Consider the following 22,520-nt stretch of genomic DNA (forward strand, 5'->3'; position numbering starts at 1 on the left):
AATCACTTTACAAGCACAATAAACTGCCAACTCTTTTCAACATATTTCTGTTATAAGTTTACTTAGTTATTCTAGCTCTGTAGAGTTTTCAGAAAATAAAACTGAACTGCTAAACCTTTAAGCAAGTTTTTTTCTACATGTAGTACTTGAATGATGATAATATACCATCTTTGTATTATAAAATCAATCTTAAGTCAGTTGATTCATAAGCATTTTATTTCAAAGAAATAAAATTACAATTTGAGTATAGTTTCAGTAACCAAGTAAAGTAGCAAGGACAAAGACAATTATCTAAATCTGTGCAGGACAGATTTTTTTCTAGTTCTTTGAATACGAACATGAAATTAGATTCAACATGATACCTAATTTGAAATTAGGAATTTGAAATCTTTGAAGGTGTGGACTGATTAAATTTTCTTGTGACCAAAGTTAATTTCATCTCTTCTTTTATTCCTGTTTCATCCCTTGTTAAACTTTTTTGTAAAGTATCGAAATACTCTCCTTTTTTGTTCATTTTTTTTGGGGGGGGTCACACCTGGCAGCACTCAGGGGTTACTCCTGGCTCTATGCTCAGAAATTGCTCAGAAATTGATTTGAACCACTGACCTTCTGCATGCAAGGTAAACTCTTTACCATCAATCTATCTCTCCAGCCCCGAAATACTGTCTTTTTGTAGAATGTTTAAGTCTATTACTTAGTCTTGCTGGGTACTTTTATTCTTTTGTTTTGGTGATTCATTGAAAGTGTAAGAAATTTGAATCAGTTTACACATTTTTAAAATCAGTTTTGTTTTATGTAACCAGGAAACTTTCTATTTTAAACCAATCTTTAAATTAGTTTGAGAATTTATTTAGATAATTCAAAATAAATAGGGGCTGGTGCGATGGCACAAGGACTAAGATGTCTGTCTTCCCCGCACTAGCCAAGGATTGACCGTGGTTCAATCCCCCAGTGTCCCATATGGTCCCTTAAGACAGCGGTGATTTCTGAGTGCATAGCCAGGAGCAACCCCTTAGCATCAACCAGGTGTGGTCCCAAAACAAAAGCAAAATAAAAATTATAAGTAACACTTTTTACACACACACACACACACACACACACACACACACACACACACACACACACACACACACACACACACACCCCATGTACTCAATTTTGGGTAAATGAGAATCTGCATTATAGAGGTCCATTATTGCTTTCACTTTGTGAGTACAGTATGAGTTCTTTTTTATAACTAACGCAAATGAAGTAATTCAAATGAAAAACATTTTAATTCTCATATTACTAAACTTTTTGTTTCTAGGCTCTCTCATTCATTACTGAATTTGAATAAAGTAATTGGACATTCTGCTCTACTTCTTATTTTGAAGGATAAACGTTCATATGATTTATTCTCTTTTGATACCCTCCTAGAAATGGTGAGTTGATGATGACGTCTATATTTTTCAGATGTGCAATATTTTTAAATTGTTTATTTTTCGATTAGAAAAGAAGATAAGAATGTTAATGAAAGAATACATTGAAGTAAGGCTATTTGTACATTATTCTCTTTTGTATTATTTTACATAAATTACCTATATGTTCTCCTTTTCTTATGTGTATTGACATTTGTTTTGTATTATTTTGTGCTGACTTAAGACTAAGCAGAAAAATAAACTTTGAGCCTATTTCAAGATAGCTTAAAATATAGGTATTTGGGGCCGGCCAGGTGGCGCTAGACATAAGGTGCCTGCCTTGCAAGTGCTAGCCAAGGAAGGACCAAGGTTCTATCCTCCGGCGTCCCATATGGTCCCTCCCAAGCCAGGGGCAATTTCTGAGCACTTAGCCAGGAGTAACCCCTGAGCATCAAGGAGGTGTGGCCCGAAAAACCAAAAAAAAGAATATATATATATATATATATATATATATATATATATATATATATATATATATATATATATGTTTGTATGTATGTATTTAAAACACGGTTAAGGGAGTATTGTAAAATACTGAATATTCTAATAGTAGAATATTATAGTATTCTAAAATTAGAATATTCCAATTAGTTATTGACTATGTTTTTCTTTTTTTTAATTAGAAGTACCTAGATATTTGAATTTCTGTAAATCCTTACATAAGAAGGTACATTGTCTTTTTTGGCTGAGCATGATTTCTTGTAAAAGTTGAAGAAGTGCCTTTCCACCATTGTGGTGCTCTTCAACTGGTTTCCTTACTATAGTTCCCTTGCTCTACCTTCTGGCCTCTTCATTCAGACTGTAGTCCCTCACTTATTCAAGTGGTTATGTCAGTAACCTCCATGGTATATCCTGGAGGCCAACAGGGTGTGGTGGTAGAACACTGATTCAGGAATTCAGAAATTTGTTATTCACCTAAATTTGACCTCCAACTAGCTTGGGCCTTTAGAAAGCTACTTTCTCTGAGTCCTCATTCATGTATCTGTAATTAGGTAAATTATATTTACTACCAATTGTTAACTATTAGGATAAGATGAGATAATTACAATGTAAATGCTCTGAAAGATGGACCAGGCAGTTCTGTAGGAAGGAAAGAAATGAGAAAATGATTTTGATTGTAATCCTTTTACTTTTAAACTTGACAAGTTAGGTATTTTATAATTGCTGTTTATTATTATATTCCATGTATCTAACTTGAATGGATACCTCTAGAATATATATTTAATATTTTTGTTGACTTACGCTTATGATCAAATAATGATAGATACCCTTGTTAAAGTTGAAATTGCAATGAATGAGCATTAGTTCTTAAGTCTGAAATACTAATAGAAAAACATCATAAGATTGTCTTGTAGAATTGTCTCTAGAACTCTGATGTATTTGGGTCCTAAATAGAATAAATCCATGGGGATTTTATATGGACTCATTATAGACTGTAGTGCCATATATTTCAATTATATTTGTATGTAAATATATTTGTGTAATTATATTTGTATAATTGCATATTTTTGTGTGTGTGTGTGTATATATATATATATATATATACTCACTAAGAAATATCTTGAAATTTGATGACTATGTATCTAGAAAAAGATTTTTTTTCCTTTTGTGCCCTCTTCAGAAAATTTGCAAGGTAATATTACATAGTTAATTTTGAAACTTAACTGATAAATTAAAATAAACATTCTTCTTAATTTTTGTAGGATTTCAAACAAGAGAATCAAGATTTTCAGCCACAGCAAAAAATTATATCTCTAAATGGCGAACCACGGTAAATAATTTCCTATTAATAGATACATTTTTAACTTGACTTTGTCTTGATAATCCCATTCTCAAGCTCTTAAATAAAAAGTTAATACAATAATTTATTTAAACAATTTATTATTTTTAAATTTTTCTTTAAATGAATTTTATTTTATGATTATATCATGTTCAATACTAATAAAATAGCCTATTGCTTTGTAGTATTGCTTGCTCAATAAACAATTATAATATATTTCCTGTTTCCTACAGATAGAGCATGTAATGGCAATTTTATGACCTATGGTTAAAAAATATCTTATGATACTATTTTTAGTTTACGTTATCATATTATTTTTGTTTCCTTACATATGCAATGCCTGGAGGTAGAACCAGGGTTAACCATTTGTCATTCAAGAGCCTTAACCCTGGGGCTCGAGAGATAGCGCATCAGTAGGGCTTTTGCTTTGTAAGCTGCCAACCTAGAACCCATGGTGGTTCAATTCCTGGCATACCATATGGTCCCCAGTGCCTGCCAGGAGCGATTTCTGAGCAAAGAACCGGGAGTATCTCCTAAGCTGCCTGGTGTGGCCCCCTCAACAACAACAAAAGAGCCTTAACCCCTATACTTTCTCTCTTGACTCCCTTTTCCTACTTTTAATGAATAAACTTAATTATCAGAAGATAGTATTTTCTATTGTAAAGTATTTCATAGAAAATCATTAATGTACTAGTCAAACTGCGTATTTATTATTCTTTCAAAAATCATATCCTGGTCTCATTGACTCGATATTGCTTTCTTGATTTCTGTGTTTATTACTTATTTCTACTTGTTTCAAGATTTATTTGTTGCTCATTTTCTAGTTTAAGATGTTTTAAGGTTGTTGATTAGGGCTTTTTCTTCTTTCCTATTATAGACTACTACAAATTTCTCCTATAATTTATACAGGTTTTTCTCTGTCCCAACAATTCTGAAGGTTTGTTTCCCATATAGTTTCAAGGACTTTTTGATTTATTCCTTCATTTCCTCTTTGATCCAGTTTTTAGCATTTTTTTAAACTTCCATGTATTGAGATTTTCCCCATCTTTTGTAGTTGATTTTTATTTTAGGGCATGGAGATCTGAGAGGATGCGTGATATTATATTTTTATGAATTTATATATTTGAGTTATGTCCAAGTTTATAATCTATTCTGGAGGATGTTACATGTGCACTAGACAAGAGCATTCCTTTTTTTTGAAGTTGGAGGACCCTTTATTTGGTTTCATTGATCCCAATTGATTGATATCAATTTTCTAACTTCATCTAGGGCTCCTGTATCTTTACTAATACTCTGGTTGGTCACACTATTTGTGAAATTGGGGTGTCGATGTCATCCATTACTATTCTATCAATGCGTTTCTTTAGGTGTCTGAGGAAAAACTTTATAAGCTTTAATGACCCTACATTTGGTGAATATCTGTTGCTAACACTTTTCAGTAAAAAAAAACCAACAATACCCCCTCAAAGTCAACTACATATAAAAAGTACTTAATTCCAGGAAAACACATAGTGAAAGCTGCAATGAAAAGATAGCAAGTACAAGTACATAAGTTGTTTTTGCCTTGCAAGCAGCCACTTGGGTTTGATTCCCAATATCCCACTAGAAGTTACTTTTGAGTGATGAGCCAGGAGTAATCCCTGAGCATCACTACGTGTCCCCTCCCAGGAAAAATAGATAGCGAGATGTTATGACTAAAGGATCTGAGAGGAAAATGAGAGATTGCTGTAGTGAGATGGGATAGGTGTTGAATGTTTTTAATAACTAAGAAAAATGAGGTTGTGAAAGAATTGAAGAATAAGACCAAGAAGTGTTTTGCAATAATGCACAGAAAAGTAAGACAAGAGAAAACAATGAGGAGGATAATAGATATATGGATAAGAGTGAAACACAGGCGTTATAGATTTTATTTAAGAAAAAAATTAACTAACGGCAAGGATCAAAGATTTAGTTGGTAAAAATAATTATTCTTGGCTAAAAGGACTTTGCTTTATAGTTAAAAAAGTAATAAGTTATAGGCAATATAAATGAGAAAGGGTCAACCCTAGTAAATCTTGCAACTTCAATTAAAAGAGATAAAACATATTATAAAAGTTCCTAGGCAGAAAGATGCATGTTGTATAATATCAACAGAAGATGGACTGACTTAGATCAGTTAGTTTCAATGTGCTGTAGTGACTAATAGAATTTTTAAATCAACTTATACTATTACCATTCACATATAAAGAGAAAAAGAACACATCATATCGGAAAAGATTTATAGAACATTCCACTGTTGCTCTTCAAAAATAAATTTAGGAAATGTATTTGATAAAATCAGATGACAATTCATTATTTAAAATTTAAGCCCTTTGACATTAGACATAGCAAAATCTAAATCCCTACACACAAATTTGATCACTAAATATTTGATTATGGTAGGACTTTTCTAATTTACTAATTGAAGTATGTGACTTCAGATTCTGTTAACATTTGAAAGAGAGGGGGATATATAGGAAATCTTTAATAAATGGATGTTATGGCCAAGGAAGACTTAAAAGATAGAACTTATGGGGAGAAAGAGGAGAAAGAAGGTATTTTCTCCTGCATTTCCTTGTTGACTGCCATTGATTTATAACTTACCTCTACTGAGAAATGTTTATGGGGTTCTTCACCACAGACCAGGTGAGCAGCTCCATTAAATGCTCCATCATTCACTGTTTAACACCAAACTTCTCCGTTTTATAAGTAGTAGAATGGGTAGTTTGTTTGTTTCTCACTGTTTCTGGTGCCAAGTTATCTGAGGGTGGGGCACCAGTTGTTCTAGGACTCTCAGCTGTGTGCTTTTGAATTGTTCCCCAGTGGCACTGCAAGCCCTGAGACCTGACTTGGCTGGTCTGATCTGGTGACTGTACACGTCAGGACACGCTTGTCTGTAGTTGTGCAAGGGTCTGGTCTCAGGACAAGGGTCCTCTCACCTCAGGACTTCTACTCTGTTGAGCTAGAGTTGTGATTTAAAGCATTACTGAATGTCTCAACAGTCCCTTTGTCTTGATTTCCTTCCCTTTCCATCCCTATTGGAAAATGTCTTTCTCTTGAAAAACTTCTCTGGTTGAGCAGTGGTTGCTCTTTACCTTTCATTCCCTAAACTCAGGGCTGTTTAGAAATTGATTTTCCTCTATTTCTTCTATTTTCCTAGCATTTTTTGTTTGCTTGTTTCATTTTAAATAGGGTTGGTGGGATGGAATAGTAGTTCAGCAGATAAGATATTTGTTTTGCATTTGGCTGACCTGCATTTGATCCTGTCATCCTATATGGTCTCCAGAATACTACTAAGAGTAATTCTGAGTGCAGAGCCAGGGAGTAACCCCTGAGCATCACCAGATGTGTGTGGTCCTGAAACAACCAAACAAAAGTTACATAAATAGTGTTGGTTCTTACAATGTTTGAGCCCTTTGTACAAATTTGACTATTCAAAGGTATTGGGTTTCCAGTTATTCCTGACATTCCCTGGTAATGTCAGGTGCCACTAGGACCAATCTTACCAGTGCTGGGAGTTGGGATCTCTTGGGAACTGGGCATAGAGCTCAGGACCTTGAACATGCTAATGCCTGTGACTTTGAGCCACATCTCCTAGCTAATGTTTTTAGAGTCTTGACTATATTTTAAACTTCCTCAGTATCAGAATTAAAATATATATGTATTATATACCTATGCCTATACCTATAGTATAAAATACTATATTTTATAATTCTTGAATTAAACAGTTTGAAGTTTATGGTGGCTAGACTGCCATAAATAGTTAAATGATATATATGTATTACTACAATTTAGAAGTTTAAAGAAATATTTTTCATTAGACAGTCATTCACTGTATAAGTGATTTCAGGTTATAGTAGTACGTTCTAGCAACTTTATCAACATAAAGTGAAACTTATAAAATGAATTTTCTTTTTTAGGTTCTTATTCATTTGCTGTGATTTTGTTCCTAAGTATAAAATTGTTTTACTTTTTATTAGATTTATGTTTATTTGTAGAAGTAGTTGAATAGACTGTATCTTCATCGAGTTTTTAAATTTTATTTCTTGAAAAGCAATGGCTTAAGTTGTTACTTGTTCAGTGAACACCTGCTACATTGCCTGGTTAGTATATGTTTTAATTCTTCTTTATGGCTTATACATTAAATCAAACTTTCTTAACTAGCCCTTGTCCTTCAACTTTATAGTTCTCAGATTTTTCTATGTTCTCATAGAAATTACTTACACAAGATGTTTTGGTTGTATTTCTAATGAAATTAAAGTGATTTTTTTATTGCATCTAACATTAGGGACATGATCAAGGAAATGCATACAATGAAGAAGAAAAATACATATATGTAGAATTATAATAAAATAATTTTGATACTGGCAGTTACTGTACAGTTTTTAAATGATTTTGTTTCATTACCGCAGTAAGAAACTTCTTTTAAAATTAAGTTTTATTTTAGGAATCACGGTTTGCAATACTCTTAATGTTAGGGTTTCTTTCAGAGTTGACTTCCAGCAGTTTCCCAGTGCCACTTCCTCCATCATATTCTCTCTCTCCTCTCTCTCTCACTCACTCATTTTCACTTTTCTCTCTTACATACAGAGTAAATTAATATCTCGAATATGAGTGGTTATTTTTCATAGTTATAATGACATTAGGGAGCACATAATTAAATGAAATTTATTATATTTCTACTTTCTAACACCCTTGTTCTCATTCTTTTCTTCATTTACTATCAGTGTCCAGTATCAGTGTCCTGTTTTTTTAAAATTACCCATATAAAGTCAATTATTTTCATGCTCAAGCTGTTCAGAATACAGGTTGAAATATTTTGGCCTAAGAAAAAGTCTTCTGTCTTCCACACACCACAAAAGCACCACCGGGAGAGTAAATGATCCTGAACAGAGTCTATAGTTGATCCCATGACAATATACTCCAAGGACGGAGAAACCCCATATTTCTTAGGCCAAGTGAATTTCTTTTCGAATGACCCCCAATATTTACTGTGCCAGGGCAGGAGGGAAAAAACAAAAATACAAAAAGCACAAAACCTTGGTTATTTTTTATATATTATTTTTTATCTTCATTTATCATTATTATTATTTTTATTTACCTATCTATTTTTGGTCGATTTCTCTGTTTGGGTGTGATTATTGAAATTGTTGTCCCCAGTTATACTTATTTTTTTCTCTTCCTTTCTTTTCTTTCTTTATGTGCTATGCCATGTTTCTTATTTCAAGACCATGGCGTGTTTTTTTTGTTTTGTTTTGTTTTTGTTTGTTTTTCTTTGTTTTTTGTTTGTTTGTTTTTTGTGGTGCTTATCGATATAGCTGGAGTCCTCACTAGATATCTGACACTTCTTTTGGTACTGGTGGAGTGTTTCACCTTCTTTTTCTCCTTCATTTCTCAAATCGTTGATGAGAGCCCCTAGAAGGATTCCGCCCATTTTCGGCATATTAGACTCTTACCCCAGTTTATCACTTTTCTCTTTTTCAAACAAAACCATGCATCTTGAACTAGCTAGTCCTGCTTCCAGTTAGAGGGGGAAATAAGGGAAACATCAAGACCAAACAGGTGCAAGACTACTAAGTAGTAGGTCTGATACAGAGGGGACCACATATTCTAGCCGCCCTGGGGGTGAGGGAAGAGGAAATGGGAGGGAGGACAAAAATGGAGGTGTAGGGAGGACAATTTGGTGATGGGAATCCCCCCTGATTTTATGGAAATATGTACCTAAAATAATATTGTCAACAATATGTAAGCCACTATGATCAAAATAAAAATTATATTAAAAAAAAAAGAATAAGTCTTCTGTTTTGAGAAGCAAACTTTATCCTTCTAAATGAAGGTTACTAAAGCTTACGTAGCGAAAAAGGATTTTTGTGAAAGTATCCAATAATGAGAATGTCTGAGAACATTCAAGCCTAACATGGTAGTAAAAGCAAAATTTTCAGTAGTGCCTTTGGGCTTATTTATTTAATCCTTTATTTATATTTTTTTAAAAAACATTATATTTAACAAGAAATTATATGTAAAGTAGAGCTATTTTCTAGTATAGAAAATTTAGTTATTTCATAATCACTTAACATATACTTAAATATGTATTTTTCTTCAAATATGTGCTTCCTTTACACCTTTATAATACTGTATTTATATCCACTGTGAATGTTTTCTCTGGTGTTTTGTATCTTCCTCAGCTGGCTCATTGGTTTATATCAGAGAGTGGCACTACCAGGGCCAATACTGTTTCTGAGAGAGAGTTGAGAATAGGTTTGTATTTTGTTCTTTTCATATTTTGCTACCACTTACGTAATGTGCAGTAGCATGAAGAGATGTAGCATCAATAAAAAGTCGTTGTTTTCAAGTCACCTAAAAACTTCATGTAAGATGGATTTCTTTTGCCGACATGGCTACACAAAATGAATAAAACACATTTGCCTTTTCTGTCTGCAACAAAACAGCCTTATTTTACTGCATTAACTTTTAAAGTCTTGATATTTGTGGAAATCAGTCTGTTTATGTACTGTGCATTGCTCTAAAGTTACAGCATTCTAGTCATTGAAGAAATGAGATTTTCTTCCACGGTAGATGAAAATTACATTTTGATTGAATATCATTCCTTATGTAGTCACCCATAAATATAATGTCTTTTGCTGTCTTTCCACAAATGACTACAGATGTGATTTCTGAATTGACAGGAAAATATAACATCTTAATGTTTTAGGTAAAACAGATGGTATTTTTGTTTTAGACAGAACTGAATTGGTGACAGTAGTCTCCTGGGGTCAGCCAAATTACACAAAATTTTTATATCTTTTCATTTTTTTAACGTCAAAAGTATTAGAATAATTGGAATGGACTGTTTAACCTTTTTATTGGCTTCCTATTTTCTCTTAATACTTTACCACTAATTGGAAGATATTTCAGCCCTATTTTGTTTATAACAGCTATAAATTGCTTATTGATTCTAGTTTAGTTGTATTGTTTATATTTTTAAGAATGCTTCCTGATTTGGGGAAAGCCCTGAAATACATTGTGGTATTGATGAGCATTATTACTTGAACTTAGCCTTTGTAACTAATAATTCTGATAGCATTGTATTTCTTTTGTTTTCCATACCATTAAACTGTGGACATATCTATAAAATGCTTTGAAGAGTACAGCATTGTGAAGAGAACACTGGAGCCAGTTATTCTGGTTCTATATCTGTCACCTTATCAGCTCTATAATGTTTAAATCTCACTTATATTTGCTTTAAAGAGAGAGTACCAAGCAGGTGAATTCCTGGGATCACTGCCAATAGATGTTTGGTTTTCTCCTCTGTTGAGACATTTTATTTCTATAGCATTGATTTGCAAAATACAAGGAGAGGAAGTTTTGGATTAAAAACTCAGTTGTGAAATAACCAATTTTGCAATGACTGGGGACATAGGTAATGATTTCTAAAATATCACCAATATTGCAAAATTAAGGCATATTGTGTGGTGATTTTATTTTCCCACCTCTTGCAAAAAAAAATTTACTAAAGGGTCCGTTTATGTTGTCCTTGAAGGAATTAAGAGAAGTGTGCTTCTACTTCATTACCTTGATGATCACCACATTATCCCAGTCGTGCATTGCAGTTGACTGTGTTTGAAGGCTTACAGACTAAGGGCTCTGCAGGATGAAGAGGTGCTTTGAGAACTTTAAGGCGATCCTACAAAAAATCATTGCTGATTTTGAAGATTAAGGTGGATACCTTTAAGAGACAATTATTCTGCCTGACAGATGTGAAAATCTAATTTTTGTATTTTTAGTAGATACGTGAATTCCGAGTTTCAAATAGTATAGAAGCATCAAGATAGAGATGGATGTTCCTGAGACAATACAATACAGTCCTCTTATACAAGGGGCTGTGACCATATCTAAACTTGTTCTAAACACCTTTTATAGTTCCTTTCTTGTAGATACATCACTTTTAACGGTTCTACCATATCTGCCTCATTCTAACTCCCAGTTTGGAAGGTTTTTTTCCCCTTTTGCTTGACTACTCAACCTTTTCTAAATTCTAAATAAGGAAACAAGCAAAAAGCAGTCCTGCTAATAAGATGTGTTTCTATTTCTCAAATTATTTCTCATCTTGTATTTTGACTGTCTCTCTAATTTAGGTCACCTTTTCCTGCCTGGATGATTCCCCCCCCCCTTTTTTTTTAAAACATCTTGATTCTTTAAATCTTTCCTCTCCCTGCAACAAGAAATACTAAAAATGAGACATTGAGTTGGAGAGATAGTACAGCATGTATGGTGCTTGCCTTGCATGTGGTTGACTTGGATTTCATTCTAGCACCACATATGGTTCCCCGAGTATTTCCAAAGAATGTTCCCTGAGCACAGATCTAGGAGTAATTTATCAACACAGCTAGTTGTGGCCCCAAAGCAAGCAGTAATAATAGTAATACTAATACAAATAATAATAATTTGAAAATCTTCAACTAGAGAGATAGCTCAGATCTTCTACAAGGGAGGAAATGCTCAGTGGTTAGGGCTGCGGCACATATTTGTATGCACAGGAATGCAGGCCCTAGCCTCACATGGATTCCAGACATTATCAGGATATCTTGATGACCTTCAATACCACCTGGTTCAAGAAATACTTGATTGAATTTTCTGACTTGGTGGCCCTTGGACCACTGTTTTTAAAAGGTCACCTTCCGAAATAATAATAGCATTAAATAAAAATTTATCTATCAACAACTTAAACTTTAGTTTTACAATAATATGCAGTCTTTTATGTGGCATTAGATGTGTTCCCTTTCTAGCTCATTGACATTTCAGAGGTGCATTTCAGGATCCAGGTTCTGGTATATTCTGCAGGTTATACTATTTCCTTAGATTTGTACGTGGATGCTATCACTCTACTTAGGACATACAGCCCTGCCTTCTTTTGTCTGCCTCCACTAATAAGTTTGTTAGTAGTGGCGTTAATGTTAACCCTTCAATCATTTACAAAATACATGTTTTTGATAGAATAGTGTTTTACACTTGCATTCTTTTGGAAGCATAAAAAATTGTAGATCGCTTATTCAAAATCCAAGAATCTCTAGATAATATTCTTGGAGAATATTTGTGTTAAATTTAGTGTTTCTTTTTAGAGGTTACATTAAATCACATTGCTTATTTTTATAATTAAACTATTCCATGAAATTTATATATAGAACAAATATTTTCCTATATTTAAAATATTTTGTTTTTAATGACTATTGATAGTCTAGCTCATGAGATTACTTTTATCAAAATAATTACTCAATATATTTAATTTAGCTCTTAAAAAGGAATGCTTTTAATTTTGATAGACCCGGTACTGAGGATCAAACCAGGATTCATATTTGCAGAAAAGAGTTGGCTATTACCATTAAGCCATATTCTTGGCCACAATTTTTAAATTTGGATATATGCGTTCTTTAGATATTAAATGTAAACCTTAGTATATTTATAGTAATCTCTTTCTGCTTATATTTATGAATATAAACCAAGGAATTACTTGATTAAAAATCTATTTCAAATCTTTATTTTTATTCATCTTTATATTTTCTTGCTACTTTTTGATAAGTTAATATTTTAGTGTTTACCACAGAGAAACATGAATCACTTATTATACTCTTAATTTGCTTAAACTTCTGTATTGTTGTGTACTTCATAGTCACATATATTTCTTGTCCATTTCATCCCTGTTTGTATTCTGTACTTTTTTTCTGCAGTCCTATTTTTCTCTGAAATTATTTTCCTTCCACAATAGAGTTTCAGGGTATTTGGGCCACATCTGGTGACACTCAAGGGTTACTACTAGCTATGTGCTCAGAAATCTCACCTGGCTTGGGGGACCAAATGGGATGCATGGAGTCGAACCACGGACCGTCCTACGTCAGCGCAAACAAGGCAAATGCTCTACCACTTGCACCATCACTCTGGACCCAGATTCAGTATTTCTTTGAGTAGAGATCTGAGGGTCATCAGTACTCTTGTTTTCTTTATCTAAAGCTCTCTTTATCTTTTTGGGGGAGGGAGTGATGTTTGGGTCATGCTTAAAAATTACTCGTAAGCGGTTTTGGGGGGACCAAACTCAGGATCAAATCTGGTTGGCTGTATACAAGCAAATGCTCTACCAACTGTACTATCACTCTGGCACCTGTCTTTATCAATTTTTTAAGGTGTCTGTTTCTGAGTAAAGTTTTCTAGCTTGCTAGTATTTTATTTTTGTTTTCTTACTCCTTTAAATTGTAGATTTTTCTCCTCTCTTGTCTTCATTGTTATACCAGCTATTAATTTTAGACTGTTCTTATATTATTCCTCTGATATATTCTTTTATTTGTATGGGGTGCCTCTTAAGATTTTACTTTTTTGAGTGATTTCTTTTTTGGACTACAACCTGCAGTTGTGTGAGTACAGGGCTTATTCCTGCTTCTGCACTTAGAAATTACAACCAGCAGTGCTCAGGGAACCATATAATATTCTGGAGATAGAACTGAAGGCAACCTCATATAAAGCAAGTATCTTTTCTGTGTACTGTCCCCCAGATCCCTAAGATTTTATGTTATGGTATGGGGATGGGAGGAATTAACATAATATACCAGTCTAAGGTTTTTTCTGTTTAGGATTGAGAGTTTTTGTATCAATAAATTAATTATTTTTTCCTAGTTTTAGAAAATGTTCAGCTATTCAAATATTTCTTTCCTGATATTTCCTTGATATTTTAATCTTTCATGTTGTCTTAGAGAAATGTTAGACATTTTCATGAATGGCACATATTATAGCTATCTTTTTTGTATAACCTATTCTTAATTTGTCTAGTTTCATTTTGGGGATTTTATTGACTTTACTACGTCCTTAATTTCTGATATTCTCTTTGTTACATTTGGTGTCGAAACTATCTTTTGTGGGGTCAGAGCAATAGTACAACTGTAAGGCATTACCTTGCTTATGGCTGACCCATGTTCACTTTCTGGATCTCTTAAGGTTGCTCTGAATACACCAGAAGTAATTTTTGAATGAAGAACCAAGATTAAGCCATGAACATCACTGGATGTGCCCTTCCCTCCCCCATTTATCTTTTGTTCTGCATCAACAGTGTTTCTCTTTTCTCACCTATTTTCATAATTTGTTATCTCAATTTTATCTGCCTCATGTTTGGTTTTGATACTTTGGTTATTTTCTTTTATTTATTTATTTATTTATTTATTTATTTATTTATTTTTTGGTTTTTGGGCCACACCCGGTGACGCTCAGGGGTTACTCCTGGCTATGCGCTCAGAAGTCGCTCCTGGCTTGGGGGACCATATGCGACGCCGGGGGATCGAACCGTGGTCGGTCCTAGGCTAGCGCAGGTAAGGCAGGCACCTTACCTTTAGCGCCACCGCCCGGCCCCAACTTTGGTTATTTTCATCTTGTTTGATTATATGGCCCTTGCATTAAGGAGGCTGAAGAATTTTGAATTCACAGACATTGTTTACAAAATTTATCGAGGCTTAGAAAATGTTCTATTGAGTGACCTTTCTTACTTGAATCAAAGATTGTGCTAAGCTAAGACTAATATGCCCTATGTCATGTTCATCTATCTTGCCAAGTTTCTGGTTGGAATGTTTGTTTTAGTGGGCTCTGAAATCATGAACTTTCTGTGGCTGGCTTTTCACAAGAATTCTGTTTAGGTTTTCAACCTCCTTAAGTTTCTAGTTCTAAGTATTTGAACAGAGTATCTAAGAAACAAATGATTCTTTTTTAGTTTTCTTAGCTTCTCAGCTTCTATTAAACACTTTTTGACCTCTTGGTCACTAATATGATTCACCTGTACATTCTGTTCTGGACTTTTCCTGGAACATAGCTCTCCCTGAATACAAGGCAGCACAATTCACTGGAGATTTTTTATTTTTTATTTTATATATTTATTTATTATTATTTTTATTGGCATCAATGTGAATTACAGGTCTTTCACAGTGTATTTAAGGTACAGAGTGACAATGAATTAGGGCCATTTCCACTACCAGTGTTGACTTCCCTTCAACAAAGTTCCCAGCATGCATACCTTACCTTTACCCTTTGCCCTTTGGACTGCTAGTATAACAGGTCTCTTCTGTGTATTGTAGTTTGGGTCTCTTGATTTTATTGTTGTTGACTTTGGTTTGGGTATTTAGGTCTGATCATTTTTTATTTCTGCTCAATGTTCCTGAGACCACTTGGCCCCCGGGTTCCATCCACTTATTTTTTTCTCAGTTTGTAGGAAGATATAGAAATGTGAGGCAGAACAAGATGATTCGTATTCTATGTTTCTGTTTAAAAGAAAAGCAGGTAAGGAGTTCTGTTTCAAAACCTTCAGCTATTATGTTGGGGGCTCTGGGCAGGACAGCTAGCCATAGGCCCCCTGGGCTGACCACTTAGCCCAGGGCACTGAGATCCCTCCACGCCAGGTGGGTCTTCAGGACCACGCCTGGTTAACCGGGCCCTGGGGGGATGGTGGGGGAGAGAAATTCCTCCTCTATGCATACTTGACCCCATTCAGTAGTTCTTTTCTTACTAGTATTCATTTTCAGTAGCGCGCGGGCACATATATACTTTTTAACAACACCCAAAAATATTCTTAATTCTCAACTGTTTCTAGAAAAAAAAAATGGAATTCCCTAGATTTGGAGGATAATATTCAAATAGGTCTCTAAAATCGGTGTATATATAGATGTGACTTCCTATACAGTGGTCCTCTCTGACTGCCAAGCCTTATCCATAAACAATTCATCTATTCAATATATATAGCCCCTCTGATATATTTCCACTCCTCCACACAGAGCCCCTTCTACTCCTTCATCTCAAATCCGGATTTGTTATCTTCCCCTTAATTAATCCTCTTTACCCGCAGTTGTTTAATTTGTTTGGAACCAAGACAGACCTCCTACCCCAACAGATTCTGCCCTTTTCACACCCCTACAAAGCTCATTATTACTCCTTAACTCTCTCAACCATCAGTACCCCACATTTACCCTTTTTAACTTCAGTACTGCACAGTTCTAATCACAGACCAAAGTCTTGCATTGGATTTAACAACCCCCAGCTATTTCAAAAGACATACAATGGACACATATGTCTTTTGAATATTTTATGTGTATTTTATTTAACAGCTATAACTCTTTCTAAATATTCTTTTACCATGACAATTCTACCCACTTTTTATCTTGTCTTTTCTTTGTGAGCTTTTCAATAAGGAATTTTGGTGGAAGAGTCCTTTAGTCTAATGCTTATGATTGAACCATGTTATGGGGATGATTGATCTTGTTCTTATGGCCCCCATATGTGCCGATAACGCCACTTCACATTGTTCCTTTTTGCATAGGCACATTAAAATGGGAAAATACTATACATACAAATAAGTTCTTATCTAATAGAGGTTGGAACACACAAATCTAGTGGTGCAATGGGACCTTAAACGCTGAACATTGATATAATGACCTGGCACAGGCCTCAGAAGAATGGGCATCCTCCATTCACCCCTGAACCAGGGAAGCTATCTACGAAACATCCAAGGTTTTTTATAACAACATCTGGAAGTAATCCTCTACCAGGGAAGACCCTACCACTGCTCTGACATCGGTCTGCTCAAAAGAGACTTCCCTTAGCATTAAGAAGTCTTGACAACAACAACGACCTGCTCTACAGGACAGGGTTCTCTGCATTGCCCTTTAAATGTGAGGTGAAACGAGAGGACGCTCTGCCCCATCCTGACTGCAATATAGGATATGCAGATTCCAGGATCTCTAATACAGAAACATGATACCAATAACAGAGACTGTGTGAAAAATAAAAGTGTATTGGCACTACAGACAATGACCTGGATTGGACAAACTAGTTTGCCTGGAGCTTAGAGTTGGTCTTATGCCAGGAAACTTCAGGGATAGGGTCTCCTTGTATTTAGGCCAAGGCTTTTCCTTTCCATATCCCTCTTATTTTGGTGGGCCTATGCAAACAATAATTGCCACTCTTAACACCATTTTTACTGTACTCCTTTGACTCTAATCCATTAGAAAAACAGCCCACTTAAACATTTGAAGTTAACTTAAACTAATTGGCATGTGCATGGAAATGTAATAGAGTACTTTGCCTTGACTGTTTTAGGAGTTACATAAACTTTATGTTTTAGATTGCTTTGTGTGCTGCTAAGAAATATTATGTACTACAATCTGGGGACTTAACGGACAAAGTAATTGTACATGAGTTCTGCTTTATTTTTCTTAAGATTCTTTGGCTGAAAGCTCAAAGTTAAGATATCAACAATGGAACTACTGAGAATTCTATTTATGGGTGATTGTCCTTCCACTGTAACTTTATCTTCTCCTCTTTCTTTGCATCTTTGTTCTCATAATTAAAAATAAAAAATTAATAAAATTAAAAAGAAAAGCAGGTAAGAGCTCCTGTCTAGAAACTATAAATATAAATAAAATTAAAAGAAGAAAAAAATAAAAGGGGGGTGGCTGATGTGGCAAGTTTTGTTTGTTTTTGTTTTGTGTTTTGTTTTTTGCCTAGGCACAGTAAATATTGGGGAAATTAGAGAGGAACAAGACCTTGAAGCATACTGTTATGAGACCAACTACAGGCTTCGGACATGTTAGTTGTCAAACCTCAGAATATTTCTTTATGGTGCCAGGAAACATTCTGCTTAGTGGCGGTTGTTCAGTGTCAGTACTCTGTAGTTAAAGGTCTTAGATTTTGCACAGATCCTAGGACAAAGCCTAGGATAGAGTCTTTATGGTCCCAAGAAAAGTTGTTGTAGTCAGTCTTCTGTAATTAGTGATCTTGGTTTTTGCACAGATCCTAGGATGGAGCGTCTTCTGATTTCATCTCACCGTTAGGTGATGAGGTAGGGCAACCTGCCTTTAGATTAAGATTAAGATGCTGTTTCCATATCATCAGGGTGTCATGAACTTACCTGGCTCATGTTAGTGCCAGAACAGTAATAGGGCCTCCCCTAGTAGTGGGGAGTTTTATTCTTGGTGCTGGTGCAAGGAACTATTCCAATTTTAAGGTTGGTATCCAGCGTTTGGGTTTGGACAGTCGATGTCTGATATATTGAGGTCTAAGTTGAGTCCCCATTACCAATGTTCAGGGTGGAAGGTGCCCCTGTATTATAAAATGTATTGGTTCTTATTTCTACTACATAAGAACTTCTTTCTATACATAAGATTTTTCTATTTTTGCTTGTGCAGAAAGGAATGATGCCATATTATATTATTGGTGTATTTGAGGGTAAAATGACAAGCAATACAAGCTCTGTGGCCTTGTTTTGACCTGGGCTTTTATAACTAAGCAGAATCAAAACAAGCAAAAAATGACGAGCTGGTGGTGGTTGCTATCTGTACATTTGGGGAAAAAAAACACTAAGAGTTATAACTATTAAGAAAATAAACATACGAAGAAAATATAGATATCCCCATTAAGTTGTTTTTTTTTTTTTTTTTGAGATAGTCTGAGAGTGTTACCGAGATTGAATTCAGCACTGAATTAACAAGTTGACCACATTTCAGAGAAGTAATCTCTCTGGATTCACATTCACACCTTACTTTTTTTGGCCAGAACCAGGGGTTTCTCAGGGCTTGTTTCTGGCTCTGCACACAAGGATCATTCCCTTTGGTCTCTGGGAACCATTAGTGGTCCAAGGAATCAACCCTGGTCAGCCACCAGCTATGTAAGCACACTGCCATCTCTACTATCTACCTCCAATCTTACTTTTTAATGACACAAACAGTTTCAAACTTTTGATCTACCTTTAGCTTTCTTTTTTTTTTTTAAGGTTATAAAGACCTTTTATTCTTCTTTTATTTGCTTTGTTTGAATGGTAACACTCAGTAATACTTCTGTCTCCAAGCTCAGGAATCATCCCTGGCAGTGCTTCGGGGAGCATAGCACTTTTTAAAGCCAGGTCAGGGCAAGACAAGTGCAATAACTATTTGTGCCATAAATTACATATTTTTTTTCTATTGAACTTTTCATCACTTTCATGACTCATCTGAGTCAGTTTGTTATTTTGTTTTAATGTCTCTGTTTAATCGTTTTCCTTTAATCATTGCCCATTTATTATTATAGATTATTGAATAGTTATGTCTTTTTGGAGGGTATGGGGGCACACCTGATGATACTAGGGTTATTCCTGGCATTCTTGATTCTGCACTTAGATATTACTCCTAGCAGTGCTCAGGGTACCATATGGGATGCTATTGCCATACTTGCTCTACTATTGCTCTTGTCCTATCAAATAGTTTTTTTCATAATTTTTATTTTACCAAAGTGAATTACAAATATTTCCCAGTAATATTTTAGGTACATAGTGACATTGAATCAGGGGCATTCCCACCACCGGGAATGTTGTCCTCCCTCTACCCCTGTTCCCAGCATGTATCCTGTATCCCCCTCCTTTGCTAATGGTGCTGCTAGAATATTGGATATCAATTCTGTTGTCGTTTGCTTTGGATTTGGTGTTTAAGTCTGATCATTTTTTAATTTTTACTCAATGTTCATATGTCTGCTTGGTCTTGTACCATACATTATTTTCCCTCAATTTATGAGGCAGAGCAAGATGATTCAAGTTATGAGATTCTGTTTAAAGGAAAGAAAAAAAGGGGGGTGAAAACTCCAACATACAAAAAACCGGGAGGAGTCCATCTAGAAGTTATAAATACCATTTAAGAGAAGAGGGAAAAAAGGAAGAAAAAATAACAAAAATACAAAAAAAAAAAAAAAAAAACCCAAACAAGAAAACAAAAACAACAGAAAAAAAAGAAAAAACAGCAATAACAACAAAAAAAAATTTTTAAAAATCAAACAAAATGAAATGAAAAGCATCACAGCAATAAAGACAACAACCAAACAATAATAGCAATCCTGAAATAAAAACAAAACAAAACAAAATATATTTGTGCTTTTTTTCTTTTTCTTTTTTTTGCAGTCATAGTAAATATTGGGGAGATTAGAAAGGCAATTCTCTTGACGTAAGAGATACAGGTTTCTCGACCCTTGAAGCATACTGTCATGGGAATAACTACAGGCTCCATACATTACTCTCTCATAGGTCTTTTTGTGGTGTCTGGAAACTTTCCACTCAGTCGTACTATCAAATAGTTTTGACTTACCAAAAATCCTTTACTGCCAAAAAAAAAATATTTTATTTGGGACTATATCAAATTCATGAAGTATTTCATAAAGTAATTTTGAGAGTTCTCTTTTTTTTTCAGTGTTTTTGTTTGCTTACCAGGAAAGGTATATGTGATCTATTATGAATTTTATTTTCCTCAGTAAACTTTTGTCATTTTCTGTATGTACATTATGCTCATTTTTGTATGAAATAAATTTTTGGATTTGAGTGTTCTAATTAATTTCTTGTCATCCTCACTAGCTTTGTCATGTGTCACAGGACTCTAAATACATTTATTTTATCTAGATTTATAGACACTTTACACAGCGATGCACAAAAATCAGCTCAGTATTTTAATAAATCATTCACTCCTCCCTCCATTATTATACATATACTAGGGTCTCTGTTTAGGTTGTTTTTGTACAGCAAAGAAGTGATTTCATTGTTACTGAGAGTCTTTGTGTAAAATTATGAAGTCTCTTATTTTTAGAATATTTAAATTTAGCATCAATCTAGTTTTTAATTTTCTAGATAGGGAAAGTAAGGCCTAAAACAGTGAGATAGCATGACCAGAACCCCCTCCATTCTGTATTGTGGAGTTCTGGGCATGATTGTGTGTGACTCTAGAGCCCAGGTACCTTAAAAGTGAGTTTTTTTTAACATCTAAAGCTCAGAAAGTCCCCTTTGCTTTTAATATTGATTTTTTTTCTGATACCTCTTAAGAAAGGTATTGTTTCTGATTTAAAAAATAGATTTTATCAAGTAAGGCTTCAAATGTAATAATACTTTTGAAATCATAAAAAATCTATATTTCAGATTCAGAATTTAGTGTAATGATTACTAGTCTCGTACAGGTTATTTTCCTCCACTAGTGAGACTTTTTGGAGAAGATAATTTTTCTTTGAAATTCATTTTTAATATACTGTATTAGAGTCTCCAAACCATGCTTTACTCTTAACGTCTCTATTATCTTGGATTTGTCATTTCCCCCATATTTCCAAAGGAATTAATTATATACTAATTACATACCTGACCATCTTTAAAGTTTTTTTAATAATGAAATGAAAATGATCTGCTAAAACTATAAAGTCCCACACTGCAAATGATTATTTGTTACTATATAGTTCTCTTGTTATTTTTATGTATCACTTATTTTATATACTTTATTTTATGTATCACTTTTCAATTATTTACCGAATGCTGTTCTTTACCAGTTACAACAATTATTTTGCGTACAAATTTGTGTTTGATTATCTGGTTTAAAACAATAACAGAGGACTGGCAACTAACCTTCCTTGCGATAATAAAAATAGATGGTGATTAAAAGTGTTATAAAATGTTTCCTTGAGCATTCTTTGGATGTATCTTGTACAAAAATGACCATAAGTTGAATTTATTACTTATTGTAAGAATTTTTCTCTTCCGTTGTTTCCATGAATACATTTTTGTTTTTATAAATACATTAAAGTGTAAGCAGTTTTTCTTTTCATTTGGAGCTTCCTGAAAGCTGGGAATTTAGGGACTCATGAGGGAAAATGTCTCATGAATTTGGAAATACTCTGAGCGTCTCCAAAGGAAATAGACTGCCACAAAAACAAGCTGCCAAGCCTAATGACTTGGCTTGTGATTAAATAATTAAGTTGACTATAGGGATGATATTTAATGTGAAGCCCAATGTGGTGTATCTTAACTGGGTGAGTCTTGGTAATAAACTCAACTATGTAGATCCTGTGTTTATCTTTCATTAGGAAGTCTAAAGTTTGTGCCTTTTGTGTTATCCACAAAGAGATTGTTTTTGGACCCAGAACACTTTGTGAGTGACAATTCCAAAGTCATTCTAAGCAGCAAGACTGTACCTTTCATTTAGCCCTTCATTCATTTCTAGAAGGAAGTTCCGATAGCTCTGGTTTCTTTCTCATAATGGACACTGTTTAGTTTTTCCATGGAAAGAGGACTAGGTCACTCCATTTCTCTTCCTTCACTTAACATGAAACATTTCCAGAGAATTGGGGAACGAATGCTGAAGGAATACTCAACCTTGATCGGATCTTTAAGATTAGAATTCTATTTCCAACAGTGAACTCTGGTTTATTCAGAGAGGTTTAATATTAAAGTTTGCCATGAAATACACAATCTT

At 34.3% G+C, this 22,520-nt stretch overlaps 1 protein-coding gene across 1 annotated transcript in view; it reads left to right on the forward strand.

The window, feature by feature from the left end:
* The window catches only part of MAN2A1 (mannosidase alpha class 2A member 1), a 202,746-nt gene that overhangs the window by 102,025 nt on the left and 78,201 nt on the right, over window positions 1–22,520 (forward strand). Inside the window, exons 11-12 of the mRNA XM_049769175.1 lie at window positions 1,307–1,421; window positions 3,161–3,228. Of these exons, the coding sequence (XP_049625132.1) occupies window positions 1,307–1,421; window positions 3,161–3,228 (183 nt within the window). The remainder of the gene's footprint in view (window positions 1–1,306; window positions 1,422–3,160; window positions 3,229–22,520) is intronic.

Source organism: Suncus etruscus, chromosome 2 (assembly GCF_024139225.1).
Source record: "Suncus etruscus isolate mSunEtr1 chromosome 2, mSunEtr1.pri.cur, whole genome shotgun sequence".
In the NCBI taxonomy this organism is placed as follows: domain Eukaryota; kingdom Metazoa; phylum Chordata; class Mammalia; order Eulipotyphla; family Soricidae; genus Suncus; species Suncus etruscus.